Source organism: Mobula birostris, chromosome 6, assembly GCF_030028105.1.
Source record: "Mobula birostris isolate sMobBir1 chromosome 6, sMobBir1.hap1, whole genome shotgun sequence".
Lineage (NCBI taxonomy): Eukaryota > Metazoa > Chordata > Chondrichthyes > Myliobatiformes > Myliobatidae > Mobula > Mobula birostris.
In genome coordinates, this window is record NC_092375.1 from 38,080,632 (window position 1) to 38,107,895 (window position 27,264).

The 27,264-nt window shown below is 41.4% G+C and overlaps 1 protein-coding gene across 2 annotated transcripts in view; it reads right to left on the reverse strand.

Annotated features, from left to right (window-relative positions):
- Positions 1-27,264, reverse strand: part of LOC140198950 (suppressor of tumorigenicity 14 protein homolog) — a 119,149-nt gene that overhangs the window by 68,848 nt on the left and 23,037 nt on the right. For both annotated transcript variants that reach the window (XR_011886298.1, XM_072260251.1), the window contains exons 4-5: positions 26,384-26,454; positions 325-500 (exon numbers count right to left, since the gene is read on the reverse strand). Coding sequence is in view for 1 of the 2 variants with exons in the window: in XM_072260251.1 (XP_072116352.1) it covers positions 325-500; positions 26,384-26,454 (247 nt within the window). In the remaining variant the exon portion in view is untranslated. The remainder of the gene's footprint in view (positions 1-324; positions 501-26,383; positions 26,455-27,264) is intronic.

The following is a 27,264-nucleotide window of genomic DNA, read 5'->3' on the forward strand; positions in this document are numbered from 1 at the left end:
ACAGTAAAGAGGATGGTGATGATTACTTGGCCAGTTTTTTTTCTCTTAAAAAAACCTGACACTCATTCAACATGGTGCCTTCAACCACATTCATTATCTCCTTGCAGCCCAACACCCCTGAGGCACCGTGAAGGGACAAATCGAGTTAATAAAATTCAGCAACATTTTAAAAAACTATGCTTAATATGATCTACAATAGAACAATAGAACAATTATCATCTATATTCACACAATCAATTTATCACCAATGTATCAAAGTAATGATCAAAATAGATTGTTTATGTCCTCATCCTGATTCACGCCAAATATAACTAGGTTGCTTACCTTGTAGTGTGAGGGAGGATGGCTCAGTTTTCATAATCTTTCCTACATCTCCAGTTTGGAGATGCTGTCGTAACACATTTATCAATACTTCAATACTTAGAGTATATTTAATCAAAAGATCCTGTTCTTTTGGTAATGCAAATTGTAGCCAGAAATAGGCAATAGCACTGCCGTGGCTGTAAATGAAAACAATTATATCAGAAAGAAGAGCAGATAATGCTTCTTAATCAAAATAATTTAGCCACAGGCAAGGTCTGAGAGGACTGGCAAATAGCTAATATTGTTCTGTTGGGAAAGAGGGATAATCTTGGAAACTATTTACTGATGAGTCTCATGTCGGTGATAGGGAAGCTGTTGGAGAGGATTCACGGGGGAACGATTTGTGAGCATTTGGAAAGTCATGGTGAAATTAGGGACAGGCAGCATGGTCTTCTGAGGGGCATGTCATTGATTGAATTTTTGTGGGGCAGGAGAAGGCAGTTGAAAGTACAGCTGTGGATGTTGTCTACATGGATTTTAGTAAGGTGTTTTATAAGGTTCCTCATGGTAGGCTCACCTACAAGATTAAGATGCATGGTAGTCATGATGGCTTGGATGTTTGGATTCAGAATTGGCCTGGCCTTAGAAAGCAGAGAGTAGAGGTCAATGGGAAGTATTCTGGCTGGACAGCTATGACTAGTGGTGTTCCACAAGGATGTGTAGTGGGAGATATACTATATGATATACTATACTCCCCCTCGTACCCCATCCGCTATTTATTTTTATACACACACACTTTCTCTCACTCTTTTTTCTCCCTCTGTCCCTCTGACTATACTCCTTGCCCATCCTCTGGGTTCCTCCCCTCCCCCTTTTCCTTCTCCCTGGGCCTCCTGTCCCATGATCCTCTCATATCCCCTTTGCCAATCGCCTGTCCAGCTCTTGGCTCCAGCCCTCCCCCTCCTGTCTTCTCTTATCATTTTGGATCTCCCCCTCCCCCTCCCACTTTCAAATCTCTTACTAACTCTTCCTTCAGTTAGTCCTGACGAAGGGTCTCGGCCTGAAACGTCGACTGTACCTCTTCCTAGAGATGTTGCCTGGCCTGCTGCGTTCACCAGCAACTTTGATGTGTGTTACTATATGAATGACTTGGATAAAATCATGGGTGGATAAAATCATGCGTGGGCAGGTTAGTAAGATTGGTGGTGTTGTGGATAGTGTGGAAGGTTGCTAAAGGATACAGTGGCATATGGATCAATTGAAGATATGGTCATGGAAATGGTAAATGGAGTTTAACCTAGCCAAGTCTGAGGTGTTGCACTTTGGGAGATCAAAAGTAAAGACACAGTGCACAGTTAATGACAGAACAGTATTCACGCACAGAGGGATCATTGCAGTCTAAGTCCATAGTTCCCTGCAAGTGGCTACACAGGTCGATAGGCTGGTAAAGAGGGCATATGGCATAGTTACCTTTTTTACTTGAGGCATTGTGTTAAAGTGTTGGGAAGTTACGTTGTAATCTTAGTTCGCAGTGGCCTCTGGTTAGGCCACATCTGGAGTATTGCATTCAATCTGATAGGGAACATATGGAGGCTTTGTAGTGGGAGTAGAAAAGGTTTACCCGAATGCTGCCTCGTATTAGAGGACATGTGCTATGAGGAGGGGTTGGACTGACTTGGGTTGTTTTCTCTGGAGGAGCAGAGCCTCAGGGTAGACTTGGTGGAAGTTTCTATGATTATGGGAGGCATGGAAAGACAAGTCAGATGACATTTTTTTTATCATAGTCAAAATTTCTAAAACTAGAGGGCAAGCATTTAAGGTGAGAGAAGGAAGTTCAAAAGAGAAATGTGGGGCAAGTTTTTTTTCCCCACACAGAGAGTGTGGGTACCTGAATGTGCTGCAGGGGGAGGTAGTGGATGCAAACACAAACAGAGGCATTTAAGGTAGGCACATGAATGCTCAGCGAATGGAGGGATATGGACATCATGCAGGCAGAAGGGATCAACTTAGTTATGTATTTAATTACTAATTTAACTAGTTTAACACCACATCATGGGCTGAAGGACCTTTTCCTGGTGTTCAGCTGTTCAATGTTTTATGCTAATTTAATGAAAGCCTCAGGAAAAGCTGTCGGTAGTGAATGGCACAGAGTACTCATGATTTACTAATTTCAAGTTCAATTTCATATTTATTATCATAGGTGTATATACACAAGTTTTAATGCCATGAAAATCAGCTTTCTGCAGCAGCTGCAAAGTAGTTACAAACATAACCAATGGAAATTGATATAAATGAACATAAATTATACATAACTAACACATGAAAATAATTCACAAACTCAATCTATTTACAGGATAGCAACACACAGGGATCAGAAAGTACTCAATCAGTCTCCTGCTCAGACTTGATTGACCTTTGCTCCAGTTAGTATGGGTCAGGAAAGGGTTCTGTTTCAACTTGTCGGTAAAAACTGATAATAATTTTGCAATTCTTTCTTCACCTAGTACTGCACTTAATTTTCAAATAAACACAGATACAGTGCTTGCTTAGAAAATGTACACCAGTTCATAGCTGAATAAGAAAGGAAGGGAGGGAAGGAAGAAATTTGCAAGATTGAGATATTGATGATTGTTAACTTTTTTAAACAGAACTAATGGCTATTATGATTAAGCAATACAGTGTATTAGGAACTTTGATATATGTCAGCTAAGTGAATTTGTTTTGACAAGCTTAAGATAAAATACTTCCTACAGACACAATGAAAAAGAATCGGCATTAATAAAGTACATCATAGTTATTTTACAGATAATATTATTCATTCTGACATGATGGAAATCACACACAAATAACAGACTGAAACACACATATTACTTCAGCTTGGGAAATTCTAAACCCTTAGCTTGCAAAAACTACGAAGCTCAGGTCATGACCTGAAAACTAGCAAAAAGAACTGCAACGTTTATTTGGATTAATGCCCATCACACCAATTGATATTGACAATTAGTTAATGACACATAGCAAGATGTCACAAAAGCTCAGCCTAGAGATTTTTCGTAAGACTCCCATCCCCTACTAGCGTTTGAATTCGTAAAAGTCATGCCTTGCCTGTTCGTGAATTAAAAGTGTTGTTCACAGTTTCTAGAACACAAATTTTAAAGAGTTAAAATATCCTTATGTATTTCTGCAAAAGTGCAATGAGTCAAAACTGAAGAGCCTGAGCTTGATCAGACAAATAGAGTTATAAGGTCATGAAACTGTAGAACTACACAAATTCTCTGATACATGTGACTTCCCACTATGGGCTTGGGTTTGCCATTTCTCAGTATGCCATTTACTTAGATCTGGAAGCAGTTAAGCTTCTGATCTGACCCGTCTGTTTCACACCAGCCAAAGCCACCTCCATCTGAGTAGTTTCACTGACAGAGAAAAAAAAAACATGTTCTAAGGATTGAAACTATTATTTAAAATAAAATAAATTGTTTATGGTTTTAAACAAATTCATTTTCATTTTAATTTTCAAATAAAATTCATATTTTCCAACTGTTCTAGTCAAAAAGAAAAGTGATGTACATGTAAAGTTTAGGAATTTAAAATCAGGCAAAACCCTGGAGTAATATAAACAGTTTAATCGAGTATTAAGAAGGCTAAAAGGGGTCATGAAATTTCCTTGACAAGTAGGATTAAAGAGAAGCCTCCTTATACTTATATTAAAACAAAAGTATAACTAGTGTGAAAGTAGGACCATTCATGGATAAGAGAGGAAACCTATGCTTGGAGTCAGAGGATGTGGGCAACTTTGTACCAGATATGCCAAGGAGGTCATGCAGGATGGTGAGATTGGTGTGGAGCACGCTAATGAGCTGGAGAATTTTGAGATTCAGGAGGAGGTGGTGTTGGGTCTTTTAAAGACCATCAAGATAGATGAATCTCCAAGATCTGATGGGATTACTGAGAGAGGCAAGGGGAGTTTGTCAGGTCTTGACAAAGATCTTTGTATCGTCAGTAGCAACAGGTGAGGTTTCAGAGGACTGGAGAGAATCTAAACTTATTCCTTTGTTCAAAAAGGTATAATCCAGATGGTCTTGAGGGCATTTGGCCTCAGAGTAGCGGTCTGCAGGTTATTGGGATAGAATTTACATGCATTTGGGAAATCATGAGACAGTCAGCATGGTTTTGTGTAGCGCAGGTCAGGTCTTACAGATTAGATTTTCTTTGAGGAGGTGACAAACCTGATGAGGATAGGGCAGTGGGTTTTAGTAAGGCACTTAACAAGGTCCCTTATGGTAGACTGATCCAGCAGATCGAGATGAATGGAATTCATGGTGATCTGGTAGTTTCGATTCAGTATTCACTTACCCATGGTGGAGGGGTGCTATTCTGACTGACAATGGTGTTCTTGACACTTAGTTTAATTCAGCATCAAGTTCAGCCCGATGTGCCCAAGAGCTTTTTCCTGTGCTGTACTGTTCCATGTTCTGTGTTTTGAGATGTGGGAAGGGCCTCAGTTGCCTGAGATTGAGCCCCTGCTCTCAAACTGCCCCACCTTGTAGAAGAGCTGCATCCATGACAGCCTTAGATGTTGGCCACAGAAATTTAGTGCAATAGCGGGAGGCCATCCCTCCAGCGGTGAATGTAGGTGGGTCAAGCACAATTCAGCCATTGTTTTATTTACCCTAATGATACAGCTTCACCACACAGGATTACTGTCAGCATTTCCAACCAATTGTCATTGTAGATAATCTGTGTCTAATCTAAACTGTCTGTCGTTCAATAGTTAAGAACCATTTGAGAAATGCCAAATGTAAACAACTTAATTTATGCAATCCTCATGCTGAAACTTGTGGACACTTTCAAGTACTTCTTAGGTATTGATTGCTCAAATAAAAGTAGTTAAAAATGTGAAAGTTGAGAGTAGGATTGCCACTTGTGCTAACCTGCACCATCTTAGAAATTTGACACTGTCTGAACAATTTTCTATCATCGTGCTTATGTGTGATTCAAAGCTGCCACTAATATAATTCCAATCAGAGTAAGATGACCGGCATTCACCCCAACATATCTTCTTGTAATTCATAGAATATAGAACATTACTGCACAGTACAGGCCCTTTTGCCCATAATGTTGTGTTGATCTTTAAAGATCAATCTCACCATTCCTTCCTACATGGCCCTTCATTTTTCTATCATCAATGTGCCAATCTAAGAGTTTCTTAAGTACCCCTAATGTTTCTGTCTCTATCACCACTAGTGGCAGGGAATTCTGTGCACCAGCACACTCTATAAAGAAGTTACCTCTGACACCCCACTAGACTCTCCGCGTATCACCTTAAAACGAGGCCCTCCTGTCCCATGATCCTCTCATATCCCCTTTGCCAATCACCTATCCAGCTCTTGGCTCCATCCCTCCCCCTCCTGTCTTCTCTTATCATTTTGGATCTCCCCCTCCCCCTCCCACTTTCAAATCTCTTGCTAACTCTTCCTTCAGTTAGTCCTGACGAAGGGTCTCGGCCTGAAACGTCGACTGTACCTCTTCCTAGAGATGCTGCCTGGCCTGCTGCGTTCACCAGCAACTTTGATGTGTGTTCCCTCTTGTATTTGCCATTTCCGCCGTGGGAAAAAAAATTCCTTGTTATCCATTCGATCCATGAGTCTTATCATCTTGTACAACTCTATCAAGTTACCTCTCATCCTCCTTTGCTCCAAAGAAAGAAGCACTAGCTTGCTCGACCTATTTTCTTAAGACATGCTCTCCTGTCCAGGCAGCATCCTGTTAAATCTCCCTTACACCCTCTCTAAAGCTTCCACCTCCTCCCTATAATGAGGTGACCAGAACTAAACACGATATTCCAAGTGGGTTCTAACTAGGGTTTGATAGAGCTGGAACATTACCTGGAACAATCCCCCGACTAACGAAGGCCTATACACTATATGCCTTCTTAACCACCCCATCAACATGCACAAGAACTTTGAGGGATTTAGTGATATGGACCCCAAGATCCTTCTATTCCTCCAGACTACCAAAAATCCTGCTGTTAACCCCGTATTCTGGGTGGCGCCAGTGCGCATGCGTATGGATTAGATGTGTTTGGTCAGTGCTCCTCTCCGAGGCCTCGATAAAATTACTATTATACCGTGTTTTATTCATTCATAGGCCAACAGTGTATGTCTAAACTAAGTGTCTGGAAAAGTTTGACAATGCTGAAGGCAAATAAAGCCAAGACTGCCGACTGCCAAACTACCGAAGTTAGTGCTAACAAGGGGTCTGTGAAGAATTTCTCCGCGTCTGACATACCGTCGGATAAAACTTACGCCATGTGCAAGGAATTAGGTCAGGAGACTTCTGTGTCAGTTCTGCGCAGCATTAACGACCGCTTTGATGTTTTTGAGACCAAGTTTGAGGTGCTTGTGGCCTCCCAGGCTGACTTACAAGCCCATGTGGCTAATCAAGAACTAACCACTAGTGACCTTGAAGCACGCGTGCAAGAGCTTGAAGCTAACTACTCAGAGCTAATGAGACAAAATAGCCAGCTTGAAGCTAAAGTGCATGACTTAGAGGTTCGTTCCCGGTGACATAACATTAAGATTGTAGGGATACAAGAGGGCAAGGAGAATGGTAAACCTACTGAATTTGTTTCCAGACTGATTCCCAAGTTGCTCGGGGAAGAGCATTTCCCATACGCGGTTAAAGTTGATCGCGCGCATCACTCTCTGTATCCAAAGCTGGCTGCCGGTGGGAAACCGCGCACCATTTTGGCACGTATCCATCACTTCCAAGTGAAAGAGCTGATCCTGCGCCACAGCAGACTACAACCCGTGGAGTACAAGGGAAACAAGGTCTTGATCTTCCCGGGCTATACTAAAGAGGTGATGACTCAACATCGTGCCTTTCGTGATGTACTGCAAACTCTGCACGATGGAGGAATCAAGCACACCCTGCGGTATCTGGCTAGGCTCTATATTTATCATCAAGATGGAAGAGTGCCTAAAGTATATGACAACCCGATAGAAGCAGCACAATTCTTGGAAAGGAATAATGCACTCAAAAGAGTATAGATATATTGACATTCTTTATTCAGCTTATATTTGTGCCGGTTTCCATGTTGGGATAAGGGGAGAGGCTTGCTTGTTATATGTAGTTTTGCGATGCTGTATGCCGCACTGGGATTTAATTGCAGAGAATGTTCTAAATATTATTGTTATTATAAGGGTTAAATTTGAGTTGGTGTCATAAATGTTCAGCTTCAGGTGCGGACATTGGATAACTCTCCCCAGCCCTAATAGCATCTGTTTAATGGTATTATATAATTTGTGTTATAAATTTTCTCGGGGGGGGGTTGTGATAATTGTGTAATGTTAGTTACCTGCCCAGCAGCTCCTTTTGGGATGGAAGTGGGGAAGTATGTGTCCAGTTTAGGGAGACACGAAGGGGGGTGGGTTAGGGTGTGTGTTGTTCCTGTTTATAGCTCAGACATGCTTTTTTTGTGTATGTTGTGTTCTTATGAGGCTGCCAGTTATTTTGCATTGTTTACTATGTTTGTGCTCAACTCTAATAATCTCTTTTTCATTCTCGTATGCAGAGGCCTTGCGGTTGAACGCAGCCGGGGCGGGGGGGGGGGGCGTAAAGATATTACAATAGTCTCATGGAATGTTAAGGGCCGTGGTCATATTGTTAAGAGGAATAAAGTTTGTAGACATCTCAAATATCTATCTGCAGATGTGATTTTTTTTTAGAGGAAACCCATATCAGAGTAACTGAGCAACGCCGATTGAGATCTAGCTGGATATCGCAGGTTTACCAGTCACCATTTACTTCTCATGCCCGTGGTGTGGCTATCCTCCTTAGGAAAAATATTCCATTTCAACTCACTTCCATGACCACAGATCCCCTCGGCAGGTTTATTATGATCTCTGGCACCATTAATTCGTTTCCGCTAACCTTCCTTAATATTTATGGTCCAAACACAGACGAGCCAAATTTTTTTAGGAAGGTTTTTGATTTACTTCCGGATGCCGGTAATTCAAATATAATAATTGGCGTGACTTGAATTGCTACCTGGATCCATATTTAGATAGATTGTCCTCCCGTCCAACCTCAAATATCATGTCAGTCCAGGTCCTAAATAACTTGATTAGATCTAGGAATTTAGAAGATATTTGGCAGGTTCAACATCCCACCAACAAGCACTATCCTTATTATTCTCATGTACACAAACCTTATAGTAGAATAGACTATTTTTTGGTTGACTCTCATTTAATATCTCGTGTTACCAATACAAAATATCATAATAGATTAATTTCTGACCATAGCCCCTTCACAATGTCCCTAAATCTCTCCCTTTCCAAACGAATCTATTCCTGATGTTTTAACCCCTCCCTACTCGCCGATAAGAAATTTATAGAATATATCACCACCAGATTAAAAGATTTTATAGAAATTAACGATAACGGCGAGGTGTCAGATTCCATACCCTGGGAGACATTAGAAGTTGTAATTCGTGGGTATATAATTTCATATGAATCCGCTGCTAACAGGGAGTGAGAAGGGCGATTACTAGAGATTGAGAATACTCTCCCAACCCTCGAAGCGACATACCAGGCTTCGAAATCCTCTGAAGATTATAATAAAATAATGAAGCTTAAATATGAGTACAATTGTATCTTGGGTAGTCAAGTAAATAATCTCCTCTTAAAATTAAGACAAAAGCACTTTGAAATGGGGGACAAGCCTGGGGGGCTCCTGGCACGGCAGCTCAGGGGCGCCCAGGCCCTAAGGTCAATTCATTGCATTAGATCGAGGCGGGTACCCTGTTAACTAACCCTAAGGATATAAATGACTATTTTAAAGAATTTCACAGTGAACTCAACACCTCTAAATGCAATGCCACTCAATCTGATTTGAATTACTTCTTTGATTCTTTTGTAATGCCAAAACTTAGTGATGCTGCTAGGGAGGACTTAGATTCTGACTTCACATTGGAAGAAATAACTTCTGCCATTGTCATTCCTGTCCGCCAAGGCTGCTGGGCCGGATGGATTTGGCTGTGAAGTGATATCCTTGCCCCATCTTCTCCTCAGAATGATATCTTGCTCTAACAGAGATAAAGCCTTGCCTAGTACATTGTACAAGGCTAACATTTCCCTCATTTTAAAGAAAGGTAAAGAGGAAACAGACCCGGCCAGCTATAGGCCCATTGCACTTCAGAATTTTGATAGAAAGGTAATTACTAAAATGCTGGCTAACCGACTAAATAAGTATTTGTCATCTATCATTCATCCTGATCAGACAGGATTTGTCCCGGCAGCACACATCAAAGTTGCTGGTGAACGCAGCAGGCCAGGCAGCATCTCTAGGAAGAGGTGCAGTCGACGTTTCAGGCTGAGACCCTTCGTCAGGACTAACTGAAGGAAGAGTGAGGAAGAGAGTTGAAAGTTGGAGGGGGAGGGGGAGATCCAAAATGATAAGAGAAGACAGGAGGGGGAGGGATGGAGCCAAGAGCTGGACAGGTGATAGGCAAAAGGGGATACGAGAGGATCATGGGACAGGAGGTCCAGGAAGAAAGACAAGGGGGGGGGTGAACCCAGAGGATGGGCAAGGGGTATATTCAGAGGGACAGAGGGATAAAAAGGAGAGTGAGAGAAAGAATGTGTGTATAAAAATAAGTAACAGATGGGGTACGAGGGGGAGGTAGGGCATTAGCGGCAGTTAGAGAAGTCGATGTTCATGCCATCAGGTTGGAGGCTCTTCCTTCAGTTAGTCCTGACGAAGGGTCTCGGCCTGAAACGTCGATTGCACCTCTTCCTAGAGATGCTGCCTGGCCTGCTGCGTTCACCAGCAACTTTGATGTGTGTTGCTTGAATTTCCAGCATCTGCAGAATTCCTGTTGTTTGGTTTTGTCCCGGGTAGGTTCTCTTTTTCCAATGTCAGATGCCTCCTTAATACTATATATGCTGATCATGGGAAACTAATAGGCAGCAATTTTATCCCTTGATGCACAAATCCCTTGTGCTTTTGACCAGATTGAGTGGCCTTACATGTTTGTGTCACTGTACAGGTTTGGGTTCGGGGAGTCATTTGTATCTTGGGTAAAACTGATATACGCCAGCCCAATGTGTTCTATTATAACTAATGGTGACAAGTCAACTCTGTTTACCCTACACCGTTCAGTCCAGCCGTCGCAGTAGAGCCCTTGCCTTAAAGATAAGAAGTCACCCAAATATTCTGGGTTTGAAAGTGGGGAAGTATTGAAACACATTAGTTTATGTGCTGACGATGTGATACTATACTTACAAAACTCAGAAGTCAGTCCCTCTTCTTCTAGATTTAATCACCTCTTTTGGCTGACTATCGGGGTACTCAATCAATTGGACAAAAAGTGACTTTGTGCCCCTCTCCAACGACTACACATGGGGTTTTTTGGAAAGTGTCCCGTTCAAAGTAGTTAAAGATCACTTTACTTATCTTGGCTTGACAATCCCCAAAGATCCTAAATTAATATTCAAATTAAACTTGGCGGAGTTTATTTCAAAACTTAAACAGAATATAGAAAGTTGAAAAACCCTACCTCTGTCCATGATTGGTCATATAAATTCAATTAAAATGGTTTCCCTTCCTAGGTTTCTCTATTTTTGTCAAAATCTCCCCATTTTTCTTACATCAGCTTTCTTTAAAGAATTGGACTCGATAATATTGTCTTATATCTGGAATTATAAGAATCATAGGATTTTGAAAATTCATTTACAAAAGCCCAAGTCTGAAGGAGGGCTGGGATTACCTGTATTTACCTGTATTATTGGGCTGTCAATGCTAGGGCTTTAATGTTTTGGCAACAGGGGGCTCCGGATAACTTGGCCCCTGGGGCTCCCGTGTGACTATGTATGGAGTCTAACTCTGTTGCCAATTCCTCCTTGCCAGCCATGCTGTTCTCTAAGTTATAGAAGCCTGGGACTTCAGAAAGTCTGAATTTTGTTTTGAAAAATTCTAAATCAGATTAGGAGCATTCTGAATTTACCAGAGACCTCTGTACAAACACCAATCTGTTTTAATCACTCCTTTCTACCCTCATGATCAGATAAACCCTATCATGCTTGGAGGGAGAAGGGCCTAGTTTCTATTGAAGACCTGTACATAGAGGGATGGTTTGCAACATTTAGTCTGCTAAAAGAGAAATTCGAGCTGCCTCATTCGCACTTTTTTCGTTACTTACAAATTAGACACTACATTTAATCTAAGATTTGTAATTTTGAAATCCTTCCAGGGAAACATATGTTTTTTGACATTTTAAAGAACCCTCCTGACTCCAGGCATCTCGTTTCTAAGTCTGTACGTTTGTTTGATAATTGCACCGTAGCGTTTACTGTGAAGATTAGAGACGCCTGGAGAGAGGAGTTGGGCATTGAATTATCTGAAGCTGCCTGGGATAAGTGTTTGTCCATGATACAAGCTTGCTCTGTTAACAGCAGGCACCAACTGATCCAGTTTAAAGTTCTCCATTACTCTAAACTTAGATTGCACAGGATTTACCTTTCTGTCTTGCCAATGTGTGATAGATGCTAAGGGACGGAAGTCACATTGTCACACACCTTTTGGTTTTGCCCATTACTGACTGGACTTTGGTCCAAAATATTCGACTGATACTCAAAGGCCTATAAAAGATCCTTCCCCTTGGAAGCTGGTCTCGCTATATTTGGCTGCTCGCAATCTACTATTTGTTTCCCTGCAGCCATACAACAGTCTCTGATGCTGGGGATGATTGTTGCCAAAAGTCTTATCTTGAGGGAATGGAAATCACCTTCTCCCCATTCCTTTCGGAGATGGATGGCTGAAATGATCTCAGTCATACAGATGGAGAAACTTAGGTTCTTGACAACTAATTCAATTAAAAAATATTCAGCTATCTGGGATCCATTTCTTGCCTACCTGGACGAGGCCGGGGGCGGATGAACAATTTCTCTCTAGCTGATTCCTCACAGTCCTCATTTGAGATTTATTGTTTAGTATTTTTGGGCACTTTGTACAATAGGCATCCCTCTAATGTTATGTCTCTTTCTTTGTTTTTGCTCATTTCATTTTTATACATGTCTGAGCTGGTATGTTCTTGTTGATTTCATTGTTTTTTTTTGAAAATTTTGAAAGTAAAGTATTTTAAAAAACCCTGTATTCTGCCTTCAGATTTGACCTTTCAAAATGAATCGCTTCACACTTTTCTGGATTGAACTCCTACTGCCACTTCTCAGCTGAACTCCCTATCCTGTTCCAGCCTACAACAACCCTCCACACTATTCACAGCTCTACCAACCTTTGTGTTGTCTGAGAACATACTAACCTACCCTTCCACTGCTTCATCCAAGTCATTTATGAAAATCACAAAGAGCAAGAATCCCAGAATAGATCCTTGCAGAACACCACTAGTCACCAACCTCCAGGCAAAACATACACATATGGCAACACTGCTACACAGCCGTTTCTTTGGATCCCATTCCTCCTGACTTTCTGAATGACCATACCATGGGGAGCCTTATCAATCGCCTTACGAATTTCCATATGCACCACATCTACTGCTCTAAATTAATCAATATGCTATGTCACATTCTCAAAGAATTCAATCAGGCTTGTGAAGCACGATCTGCCCCTCATAAATCCATGCTGACTATCTCCAATCAGTCTATGCTTCTACAAATGCTCATAAATTCTGTCTCTAAAAATCTTCTCCAATAATTCGCCCAGCACTGAAATAAGATTCACTGCTCTCTAATACTCAGGGTTATCCCTACTCCCTTTCTTGAACAAAGGATAATACTGGCCACCCTTCAATCATCTGGTACTATTCAAGTTACCAATGAGCATGCAAAGATCATCACCAAAGGTGCAGCAATCTCTTCCTTGCTTCCTGTAGTAAATTGGGGTATGTCCAATCTGGTCCCAGGGATCTATCTATCTAAATGTTTTTAAAAAGTTCTAGCACATCCTCTTTCTTAACATTAACATGTGCAAGCATTCGCTGTCTTCACCAAGGTTCCGTTCACTGGTGAATACTGAAGCAAAGAATTCATTGAGGATCTCCCTACTTCTTCTAATTCCAGGCACGTTTCCTCTACTGTCCCTGATCGGTCTTACCCTCACTCTGGCCGTCCTCCTATTATTCACATACATGTAGAATGCCTTGGGGTTTTCCTTAATCCTACTCACCAAGGCCTTCTCATGGCCCCTTCTAGCTCTCCCATGTCTATTCTTCAGCTCCTTCCTGTCCACCTTGTAACTCTCTAGAGCCCTGCCTGATCTTTGTTTCTCAAACCTTAACTAAGCTTCTTTCTTCCTCTTGACCAGATATTCCATATCTCTTGTCAAACATGGTTCCTTCACCCTACCATTTCTCTACCTCAATGGGACATACCTATCCAGAACCCTCAGCTAGTGCTCCCTAAAGAACCTCTACATTTCTGTTGTGCATTTCTTTGAGTACATCTGTTCCCAATTTATGCTCCCGAGTTCCTGCCTAATTGCAACATAATTCCTCACACTCAATTAAATACTTTCCCATGTTGTCTGGTCCTATCCCTTTCCAAGACTTTAGAAAAAGTCGGGGAGTTGTGGTTGCTTTCTTGGAAATGCTCTTCCACTGAAAGACCTGACACCTGACCTTCCTTTCAGAGAAAAAAATATACAACTGGCCAAGTAATGATTAACCCGAAACTGCATTGTTTCACTTTACCCGTGATGCATGAATCATTCACTGCTATATTTCCAAGCAAATCCATCCGACTGTTTCCAAATGTCAGATAGAGACATTCAGCATGTGCCCATGTTGAAGGCAACAATTAAATTAAGGCCCAACCATTGAAAGTAGGAGCTCAGTAATGCAGATGCCTACCACCACTAACCACAAAAGAGATTGAGCTAAGAACATCAGAAGTAGCAGCAGCAGGTGATTCAGACCCTGGTGTTTGCTCCGCCATTCAGACTATTACCTCAGACTTATTTTCCATCATCAACCCCTAGTCTATCAAGCTAAAGATCTATTGATTTCTGCTCTGAATATTCTCAATGACTGAGCCTCCACGGCTTTCTTCAGCAGAGAATTCTAGATATCCACTGTCCTGTGGGTGAAGAAATTTCCTCTAATTTCATTTCTAAATGGCTGACCATCAGCCCTGGCCCTAGTCATGAGAATTTTATCCTTATCTAGCCTGATAAGCCTCTAAACAATTTTGTACATTCCAATGAGATGATCACTCTTTCTACTGAACTAGTCTGTTTAACTTATCCTCATACAACACACCTGCCATCCTGGACTTGGCCCAATGAGCTTCCACTACACTATGCTCTCTTAATCACAAGCAAATTGTTCTTCTGATAAGGCGAGCAATATTCAAATCAATATCCATGATGAATTCTCCCTTGAGACTTGTGTAACTGAAGCAAGATATAGAAACATAGAAAACCTACAGCACAATACAGGCCCTTCGGCCCTCAAAGTTGTGCCGAACATGTCCCTACCTTAGAAATTACTAGGCTTACCCATAGCCCTCTATTTTTTGAAGCACGTACCTATCCAGGAGTCTCTTAAAAGACCCTATCGTATCTGCCTCCACCACTGTTGCTGGCAGCCCATTCCACGCACTCACTACTCTCTGGGTAAGAAAGTTACCCCTGACATCTCCTCTGTACCTACTCCTCAGCACCTTAAACCTGTGTCCTCTTGTGGCAACCATTTCAGCCCTGTGAAAAAGCCTCTGACTATCCACACGATCAATGCCCCTCATCATCTTATACACCTCTATCAGCTCACCTCTCATCCTTCGTCGCTCCAAGGAGAAAAGGCCGAGTTCACTCAACCTATTCTCATAAGGAATGTTCCCCAATCCAGGCAATATCCTTGTAAATCTCCTCTGCACCCTTTCTATGGCTTCCACATCCTTCCTGTAGTGAGGCGATCTGAACTGAGCACAGTACTCCAAGCGGGGTCTGACCGGGGTCCTATATAGCTGCAACAATACTATTTGCAGTATGAAAATCTCTATTTTCATACTGATATTCTTTTAAGTCAAGGCCAAAATATCGCTTGTTCGCCAAATGCTAACTTCCAGCGATTGTTCAAAAGGATACCCAGGTCCTTCTGAACACCCACACTTTTTTACCTCTCACCATGAAACAAACGCTCTGCCTTTCTATTTTTCTGTTAAAATAGCTGGCCTCATATCTTTCCTTATTACATTTTATCAGCCAAGTCCTCACCCATACACGTGTCCTGTCTATAACCCTCAAAGTCTATCTTTCCTCCTCATTTGCTTTGTATTATCCGCACACCTTGATATATCACACTTGCTCCTTCCTTTCCAAATCTCTGAGACTATGAAGTGCTGGGGCACAGCCTTTCAGAACCCCACTAGTCCCAACCTCTCCGCCTGAAATGGTCCATCTATTCCAATATGCATCAGTATATCAACCCGGACACCCTGTGTTCTGATTTTGTTTAATAATCCTTGTATGGCCCCTTTGATAGCATACCACAACAATACAACCATCAAAAACTATCAGAATTGTAAAATATGATTTCCCTTTTATAAGTCTATTTGATTTTGTTTAATCTCAAACAACAGGAATTCTGCAGATGCTGGAAATTCAAGCAACACACATCAAAGTTGCTGGTGAACGCAGCAGGCCAGACAGCATCTGTAGGAAGAGGTGCAGTCGACGTTTCAGGCCGAGACCCTTCGTCAGGACTAACTGAAGGAAGAGTGAGTAAGGGATTTGAAAGTTGGAGGGGGAGGAGGAGATCCAAAATGATAGGAGAAGACAGGAGGGGGAGGGATAGAGCCAAGAGCTGGACAGGTGATAGGCAAAAGGGGATACGAGAGGATCATGAGACAGGAGGTCTTGTCTTTCCTTAACAGAGGTTTGTTACAGTTTCCTATCACTGATTCCAGACCAACTGCTCCATAATTTCCTGTTTTTCCTCTCCCTCCTTTCTGAAATGGTGCTACTTTTGCTTCCTTCAAACCTGTACAATTCTTTGTCTTTATGGAATTTTGTAAGTTGTCAACAAAAGCATGCACTACCCATCTCCTTCAACATTCGAGGATGTGGAGGAAAAGTTCCAGGAATTTTTGCTTTTCAACTTTAATTAATTTTGTTAATAATAACATATTACCACTAACATCCTTGAGCATTTTACTCTCACAAGATCAGTACTTCCCTACCATATCCAAGGGGTTACTGTGCCTTCTTCCATGGCAGGATGGTTCTCATTAGATCATAGAGAAAGACAGCAAAGAAACTGGCTCTTCGGCCCACTGAACTCATACTCACCCACAAACACCCACCTTACTCTCCCCACATTCCTATCAACTCTCATAAGTCCTACTACTCTGCTATACAGCAGGAGCAATTTAGCGTGGTCAGTTAAACTGACAGAGGGAATCAGAGTATACTAAAGAATCCCATACAGTCATAGGAAGAGCATGGAAACTCCACACAAGCAGCACCAGAAATCAGGATTGAACCATAAGATAAAGGAGCAGAATTAGGCCATTTGGCCCATCAGCCATTCCACCACAGCTGATCCAATTTTCCTCTCTACCCCAATCTCCTGCCTTCTCCCCATATCCCTTCATGCCCTGACTGATCAACAACCTATCAACCTCAGCCTTAAAAATGCATAAAGACTTGACCTCCATTGTGGCCTGTGGCAAAGAATTCCACAGATAAACCACTCTCAGGCTAAAGAAATTCCCCCTCATCTCCATCCTAAAAGGATGCCCCTCTACCCTGAGGTTTTGTCCTCTGGTCTTAGACCCTCCCACCATCCTCTCCACATCCACCCTATCAAGGTCTTTCACGATTTAATAGGTTTCAATGAAGTCACCCCTCATTCTTCTGATTTCCAGTGAATAAAAACCCAGAACCATCAAACGCTCTTCATATGACAAGCATTCAATCCTGGAATCATTTTCGTGAACCTCCTTGGAACCCTCTCCAGTTTCAGCACATCCTTTCTAAGATAAAAGGGTCCATACCTGCTCACAATATTCCGAATGAGGCCTCATCAGTGCTTTATAAAGTCTCAACATTACATCCTTGCTTTTATATACTAGTCCTCTTAAAATGAATGCTGCTGCATTTTGCCTTCCTCACCACAGACTCAACCTGCAAATTAACCTTCAGGGATTCCTGCACAAGGACTCCCAAGTCCCTTTGCACCTCAGTTATTTGTATTTTCTCTTCATTTAGAAAATAGTCAATCCTTTCATTTCTTTGACCAAAGTGCATGGCCAGCACTGTATTCCATCCGCCATTTCTTTGCCCGCTCTCCTAATCAGTCTAAGTCCTTCTGTAGCCCCTCTACTTTCTCAAAACTACCTGTCCCTCCACCTATCTTCATATTATCTGCAAAGCCACATCATTGACATATAAGGTAAAAAGAATCGGTCCCAACACAGAACCCTGAGGAACACCGCTAGTCACAGCAGCCACCTCCCACTCTTTGCCTTCTGCCAGTCAGCCACTGCAAGAATCTTCCCTGTATTACCATGAGCTTGTAGCTAATTGAGCAGCCTCATGTGTGCAACTTTGTCAAAGGCCTTCTGAAAATCCAAGTACACAACATCGAACAATTCTCCTGTGTCTATCCTGTTTGTTATTTCTTCAAAGAATTCGAACATGCTGACTATGGCCTATTTTATCATGTGCCTCCAAGTACCCTGAGACCTCATTCTGAATAATCAACTCCAACATCTTCCTAACCACTGAGGTCAGACTAACTGGCCTACAGTTTCCTTTCTTCTGACTTTCTCTCTTCTTGAAGAGTGGAGTGACATTTGCAATTTTCCAGTCTTCCGGAACCATTCTAGAATCTAGTGATTCTTGAAAGATCATTACTACTGCCTCCACAATCTCTTCAGCTACCTCTTTCAGTACTCTGGGGTGTACACCATCTGGTCCAGGTGACTTATCTACCTTCAGACCTTTCAGTTTCCCAAGAACCTTCTCTCTAGTCATGGTAACTTCACACACTTCATGCCCTGGGACACCTGGAACTTCCACCATACTGCTAGTGTCTTCCACAGTGAAGACTGATGCAAAATACTTGTCTGCTATCTTGTTGTCCCACATTACCTCTCCAGCATCATTTTCCAGTGGTCAGATATCCACTCTCACCTCTCTTTTACACTTTACATAATTTGCTGTACGCAGCAACTCTACAAGATGCATCACTTTCTGCTACAACTGGGTAAATTGAGCAGCAGCAGCAGAAATCAAGGCTCATTCCACATCGCAATAGCTTGAAATGTTCTTGTTTTGCTGCTGGCTGTTTATTATTAGATCTGATCTGCCAAGAAACCCATGAAAGACTTACAGTAAAACAGCTCACTCACTGCATGCTTGAATGCAAATTAAAATGAAAACCAAAAAAAAGGCAGTATCTTGTTCTTTCAAAAAACTGACAGTTTTGCAGTGAGTGGTCTACGAAGCAAGTTAATCTAGAATCTAGAGCCAGTTCATTATCTGAAAATATTGGAGAATAGAAGTTCTAGAAACAGCTGGAAATTAGTGTAATAGTTTTGAAGATGGGGTGGAAGTCTTTGAACATGAGATAGGTTTTTAAATAGTAAAGTCACCAGACAGAAAAGGTATGACATCAAAGAACGACAGCAGTGGAAGTAACAATAAAGGATTAGAACTGAAAAGCATGGATTGGAAACACTAGCATATAGCAAGCAGACTGATATGCAACAAGGAACTATTGTGAGGTTACTGTACTTTGTTAAATGATTGTTTCCAACAAGTAGACAAGTACATAAGTTTTGACATGCTACTTTGGGAAATGCAGGAAGTAAACAATGAAATACAGCAAGCAATCAAGAAAGCATGCGATATATTGGCCCCTGTTGCAAAGCAGTTGGTAGTCTTGCTTAGAGTGCAGTACTTTGCTAACTTTTTCTGAGTATTGTGTTTTAATCTCTGTACCTAAGAATGACTCTCTGCAAAGTGATCACATCATCTCCTGTTATTTCCTTGCACACTCGTAACTAATTCTTTCACATGCATTAATTCACACTTAATTCTTTCCCCATTTCACTTAAGTGGTAATTCAGAGTAGGCAATTACTCATCTGCAAATCTTTGCGATCAGTGCAGAATAGATTTACACAAGATATTCTTGCAATAAGGGTGAAAAGCTTTTGAGAAAGGCCGACACTGGTATTTAGAGGAATAAGGAGGGAAGCGGCATCCGTCATTAAGGACCCCCATCACTCAGGACATGCCCTCTTCTCATTCTACCATGGTACACGAGCCTGAAGGCACACACTCAGTGATTCAGGAACAGCTTCTTTCCCTCTACCATCAGATTTCAGAATGGACATTGTACCCATGAACATGACCTCTCTATTTTTTTCTCTCTTTTTGCACTGCTTATTTAATTTAACTTTTATACGTATTACTGTAATTTACAGTTTGATTATTATTATACATTGCAATGTACTGCTGCCAGATGAGAACAAATTTCACAACATATGACAGTGATATTAAACCTGCTTCTGATCTTGTTGACTCATATCGATTCTGAGAAGGATTGATGGATTAGATAACAAGAGATAACAAGACGTTTGTTATCTATTCAATCAGCCCATCTCAGAACTCTCTCTGGCCTGAGAGTTCACAACGTGGAGGTGAAGCCTGGAGTTGAGGTCAATCATTTCCGAATGAGATGAGGAAATTTTTCACTGAGACACATCCCTACTCCTATTTCTTACTGGTGTGGTGGGGGGGGGGGAGCAGTGTGGGGAGTGGAGGAAAGAATTCTGGTACAATTTAACCTTTTGACTAGAGTTTTGCAAGAGTGAAGTGGGACAATGTATTCTGGAAAGCAGTGTCATTGAAGCTTGAAGTATAGGTGGAATAGAGAAGGAGGAGCTAGGGGGAAACTGGAAAGGGACAGTGGGAGAAGAGGTAGACATACAGATGCAGCCATTTGCCTTCCTGGCTTCCACTTCTTGGATAAACCCTTTCAATGTTCCAAAGAACACTTTGAGGTGCAAGGACAATCCATTCAAAACTCCTTAAAGCACCTTCTTGCCTCACCTCCAATTTCAAATGATGAAAGGTTTTATCTTTATGGATGCTTAAGCACTCTACCCCAAACCTGCTTTCAAACTTCCCCAAATGGTCCCTCACTACTCTTCTTTACTTATTTATTAAGACACAAGAGAACATTTGGCCCTTCTAGTGCATGACAGTTCCTAGCACGGCAAGTCCATCAGCACCATTCTCCCTCTTGCAACTCCCATGACTCTTCTGCCAATTACATTAGGGGCAATTTCTTTGTGCCACAAAGATGCTTAGGAGTCATTAGTAAGCCACTCACAAAGATCTTATTCCTTATCTGGCAATATCTCCTTTTTATCTGTCACTGTTTTAATATCTATATGCCATTTTTGTGGGTAACCTGGATATTTTATTGGGACATAGAACAGTACTGCACAGTACAGGCCCTTCAGCCTGTGATGTTGTGCCGGCCCTTAAACCTACTCCAAGATCAATCTAACTCTCCCTCCCATGGACTCCTCTATTTGGCTTTATCCATGTGTTTATCTAGGAGTCTCTTAAATGCACCTAATACATCTTCCTCTGCCACCACCCCAGATTCACACAATTACCACTCATTATGGAAAAAAAATCTACATCTGACATTTAATATTATATAGAATAATATTTATTATTACAGTAGCAGCAAAACAATTTATATAAGTTCATTTTAGTTTTATATGGTGGTTGTTCCTCAATGCTTGTTTAATATTTTTTCTTTCAGTGCATCTACTTCTGCACAATAGCTTGTGTTCTCATTGTACTTCACTAAAGACTGAATAATGTGAAACTCTATTTTTATATATTGTTGCTTGGAACCCAGGGTGTTAAAAAACAGATGTGATTCTGCAAAGATAAATGTGTAAAAATTAAAAGCCATGATCTTTTTCCAGTCACTAGCTACAGTAGATTCGTAAAAAGTGCAAAATTACTTTTATTGACAGATATTTGCTTAGCCAACAAATGACAGTCCTTTGTCTCGTCCATTGTGTCCTGCATTATTGCTGAAGAGTACTTGTCTTGGTGGGTCTTTCAGATAGTTAATCATGCTGTCCTGTTATCTCTCTGTGCAAGCTTCAGCCTTAAGGGGAGTAGATCAGTCACTTTTGATCCAAAAATTAAACTCCTTGATAATTAGAAAACATTTATGTTTAATAAACATTTTCACTAACTTTGGACCCTTGCAAATTAGGGATTGCATTTTTCAGAGAGAGCCATTTTGTGGTTGGCTGACTCTACAGAATTACATTTGCAATGGTTTTGCATTAGAATATTTTTAGACTATAATCCAGTTGTTAGAAGTATTACAGTCTGAATTAAGTTAGCTGACTTTGCTCAAACACTGCCTTGTAAGCCTGAATAAGTAGATGTTTAAAAAATCCCCTTTTGAACTGTCATTAGCTCACCAGAATTTAAGTTCCTTTTGTTCCCTTGTCATAACCAGTCTCTCAGATCTCCCAATAGCTCACTGTCTGAATACAAGCTGAATAAGATGACCAGAAATCTCTCCATTCCCAGCAGTGATGGCTACAGAGTTCACTATGCTTAGTTGGGCATGTTGAGTTTCTGTAGTATGTATTATCCATGACTAATTCTACAAATGATCAAGTACACCAAGGGGTTCCATTCTTAGGTCAGCCAGTAATTCCATTGAAAACAAACATCCGTGGACTTTGGCTTACAGAGATCTAATTTAGCTTTGGCACCCTCATTAGCAAATGACTAACTGACGTTAACTCGGGGACCATCAATGAGGAATCAGCATAGAATCATAGCAAGACACTGGAGCTGAAGGAAAGCTGGACAGTGAGGAGTTTGCCAACTCACTCATTTTCCAGTACCAGACCATTGTACTTCAGCATATTCATCCAAGTACATAAGATATAGGAGCAGGAGTAGGCCATACGGCCCATCCAGCCTGCCCCACCATTCAATAAGATCATGGCTGATCTGTCCGTAAACTCAGCTCCATCTATCTGCCTTTTCCCCATAACCCTTAATTCCCCTACTATGTAAAAACCTATCTAACTGTTTCTTAAATATATTTAGTGAAGAAGCCTCAACTGCTTCCCTAGGCAGAGAATTCCACAGATTCACCACTCTCTGGGAAAAACAGTTGCTCCTCATCTCCATCCTAAATCTTCTCCCCTGAATCTTGAGGCAATGTCCCCTAATTCTAGTCTCAACTACCAATGGAAACAACTTTCCTACTTCTATCTTATCTATCCTTTTCAAAATTTTGTATGTTTCTATAAGATCCCCTCTCATTCTTCTGAATTCCAGACAGTATAGTCCCAGGCAACTCAATCGCCCCTCATAGGTTAACCCTTTCATCACTGGAATCAACCTGGTGAACCTCCTCCGCACTGCCTCCAAAGCCAGTATATCCTTCATTAAGTATGGAGACCAGAACTGCATACAGTACTCCAGGTGCGGCCTCACCAGTACCCTTTATAGTTGCAGCATGACCTCCCTGCTCTTGAATTCAATCCCTCTAGCAATGAAGGCCAACATTCCGTTTGCCTTCTTAATAACCTATTGTACCTGCAAGCCAACTTTTTGCAATTCATGCACAAGCACTCACAAGACCCTCTACACAACAGCATGCTGCAATCTTTCACCATTTAAATAATAACCTGCTCTTCTATTATTCCTTCCAAAGTGGATGATCTCGCATTTACCAACGTTGTATTCCATCTGCCAGACCTTGGCCCACTCACTTAACCTATCTATATCCCTCTGCAGACTCTCCACATCCTCTGTACAGTTTGCTTTTCCACTCAGTTTAGTGTCATCAGCAAATTTTCCACTCAGATTAGAGTCATCAGCAAATTTTCCACTCAGTTTAGTGTCATCAGCAAATTTTGCTACGCTACACTCAGTCCCCTCTTCCAAATCAACAACGTAAATGGTAAACAGCTGCGGGCCCAGCACTGGTCCCTGCGGCACCCCACTCACCACAGACTGCCAACCGAAGAAACACCCATTTATACCAACTCTCTGCCTTCCATCGGTTAACCAATCCACTATCCATGCCAATACACTTCCTCCGACTCCACGCATCTGTATCTTATTTATAAGCCTATTGTGCGGCACCTTATCCAACGCCTTCTGGAAATCCAAATATACGGCATCCACCTGTTCCCCTCTATCCACTGCACTCATTATGTCCTCAAAGAACTCCAGTAAGTTTGTCAAACAGGACCAGCCCTTTCTGAATCCATGCTGCGTCTGTCTAATGGAACCACTCCTTTCAAAACGTTTTGCTATTTCTTCCTTAATGACAGCTTCAAACATTTTCCCGACTACAGATGTTAAGCGAGCTGGCCTATAGTTGCCTGTCTTTTGTCTACATCCTTTTTTAAAAAGTGGCGTGACATTTGCTGTCTTCCAATCCACCAGGACCTGCCCAGAGTCGAGAGAGTTTTGATAAATGATTACCAACGCATCTACTATAACCTCCGCCAACTCCTTCAGCACCCTGGGATACATCCCATCAGGACCAGGGGACTTTTCTACCTTCAGGCCCTCTAGTTTGCTCATCACTATCTCTTTAGTGACAGTGATTTTATCGAGGTCTTCACCTCCCATTTCGTCCATAACATCCTTCTTTGGCATATCAGACGTGTCCTCCACTGTGAAGACCGACACAAAATAGTCGTCCAATGTCTCAGCCATTTCCTTATCACGCAACATCAATTTCCACTTATCGTCTTCCAAGGGACCTACAAAAGTACTTTTGAAATGTGATGTCTGCATCCCTTTCCTGGCATTGTAGAGACATGAAAGAGGCTTCCTATCTCTATTGAAAGCCCCGTCTTCAGTTCTTAGAATCTGCTGCTTCATTCTCAACACACTAGCCAGAGGAAGTTGGTCCTCCCTTTCCACTTCAACAGTTCCCTTAGAGTCATAACTTTCACAAGGGGCACCAGTCCTCACACATGATCCAGAATACGGGATTTTGTTTCTTTATTAGTCAAAACGAAAAGTATAAGAGCAAGAGAAACTATTCCAGCACTCTATACTAGACCAGTCAGAGCAGAACGTGATTACAATTCTGATCACCATGTGTGAAGAAAGATTTGATTGCTCTGAAGGGGGTGCAGGGCACATTTATAAGGATGCTGCCAAACTGAAAATTTGTAAATTAAAGATTGGATAAAGCAACACACACAAAATGCTGGAGGAAATCAGCAGGCCAGGCAGCATCTACAGAAAAGAGTATAGTCGACGTTTCGGGCCGAAACACTTCGGCAGGACTGGAGAAAAAAAGCTGAGGAGTAGATTTAAAGGGTGGGGGGAGGGGAGAGAGAACCGCCAGGTGATAGATGAAACCTGGAGGGGGAGGGATGAAGTAAGGAGCTGGGAAGTTGATTTGTGAGATGAGGTGAGAGAACAAAAAGAGGATGGGAAATGGAGAAGTGGGGGTGGTGGGAGGGAGGCATTACCAGAAGTTTGAGAAATCGATGTTCCTGCCATCAGGTTGGAAGCTACCCAAATGGAATACAAGGTGTCATACCTCCAACCTAAGTGTGGCCTTATCATGACAGTGGAGGAGGCCATGCATGGACATATCAGAATAGGAATGGGAAGTGGAATTAAGATGGATGCCCAGTGGGAGATCCCACTTAATTTGGCGGATGGAGTGTAGATGCTGGACGAAAGGGTCTCCTAATCTACGCCGGGTCTCACTGATGTACAGGAGGCCACACTGAGAGCACCGAGCACAGTAAATGGCCCAGACAGACTCACAGGCAACTCCCTTATCCATTTGCTCCTCCCCACTGATCTCCCTCCTGACATTTATCCTTGCAAGCGGAATAAGTGCTATACCTGCCCCTACACCTCCTCCCTCATTACCATCCAGGGGCCCAAACAGTCTTGCCAGGTGAGGTGGCACTTCACCTGTGAGCGTTGCTCGGATTTTCAGCATCTGCAGATTTTTTGTTGTTTGTGGAAAGATTGGATAAACTTTGCTTATTTTATTTGAAAGGGAGCAGAAGAGGGAGAGAAACTTTATTGATGCAGTTAAAATCATAAGGAGCCAGGATAAAGTAAACAGGAAAGACTTACTTCTCCTAACAGAGGGGTTAAAATCTAAGGGGGTTGGATTAGATTCATTGGTAGAAGGATTAGCGAGGTGATTAGAAAAGTTTCTTTTCCATCTAAAGGGTTGTACACGTTTGGAACTCTCCTCTATAAATAGATGCTAGGTCAATTGATCATTTAAAATCTAGGATGGTTAATATGGATTTAGACAAGTTAAATCACAGATTAGCCATGATCTCACGAAAAGTCAGAATTACCAACAGGTCCATGATTTCAGTGGAAAAAAACTATTGAATACTGCCCTGCTGGTTAGTTTTGACCAGTTTTATACCCTCATTACAGATAAAGATTTTGTTCATTATTTCAAACTAAAATGTACTTTTTGTAACTTATAGGATTATTGTTAACATAACTGTTATCAGAATATTATTCCAAGAATAAGGATTAGAGGAATGAAGGAAATAAAATCACCAGTTCTTTTCTGAGAAGCATTAAAGCTTTTGATTCATTCTGGTAAGTAGACATATAACGTTCTTAGAATTGCCAAATATTTTGGTTTATAAAATTATTTAGACTCCAGCTTTTCTTGCTCATAAGGAGACATCATAAGTTTTTCCTCACTAAAACTTGCAGGTGTTCATCTAGTCATATATGTGCATACAGATCCAAGTATTGTACCCAGGTCATTCCATCCTTTCATGCATATTTGTACAAATATTTAAATATTTGCTATCTTTATATCATTTGCACTTACATTGTAAATGTACAAGCAACAAGCAATACCAAAGGCGAAACATTACCGATTTACTATTATATCATAATCCTACAAATATACAGACCCAAACTGGATGGCCAATTGTACTTTCTAGTGTTACAAACATGTTTAAATAGCTAGGTAATTAACTTAAATCATAGATTAAATGCTATTTAATTGCTGTATTTTGTTTTACCTAAATGAGAAGACGTCACTGTCCACAAAATAATATCTAAGAGCTGGAGATGTAGTATATAGTTGGTTCAGCTGGAAAAGAATATATTTTTGGTATTAAGTATGGCAAGCTATAAATCCCAAAAATAACAAAACTTCAAAGTGCAGTTTTAACATGTTCATTCATAGCAAATAGAAATCAATTCCCAGGTTAAGACTCCGTAACTAAATTAAGAAGGGGTAAAAAAAGCTTGCAGTACATAATTTTAATAATAATTTAATTATTTTCCATAATCATCTCAAATAAGATTATCAATCCTCTCCCAGAGTTTAGTGACAGTGCAGGATAGAACCAGTATCATTCACAATTATGCTACTTTTGACTTAAAAACAAATATTTTGTTTTAACTAAAATATAAAATGAATGATGTTGCCAAGACACAAGTAGCTGAATTATAGGGAGAGGTTGGGGAGGTGAACAGTTTATTCCTTGGATCAGGCACGAGAATATCTGCTGATGCAAGAAATCCAAAGCAACACAGACAAATTGCTGGAGGAACTCAGCAAGTCAGGCAGCGTCTGTGGAAAAGAGTCAACAGTGAAACAGACCGCCAAGACCCTTCTTCAGAACTGCAAAAGAAGGGGAGAAGCCAGAATAAGAAGGTGGAAGGAGGGGAGGAAGAAGTACAAGGTGGCAGTTGATAGGTGAAACTGGGAGAAGGGGAGTAGGTGAAGTAAAGAGCTGGGAAGTTGATTGGTGAAAGAGATAAAGGGCTAGAGAAGGGGGAATCTGATAGGAGAGAGTAGAAGACAATGGAAGAAAGAGAAGGGGGAATCTGATAGGAGAGAGTAGAAGACAATGGAAGAAAGAGAAGGGGGAGGAGCACCACAGGGAGGTGATGG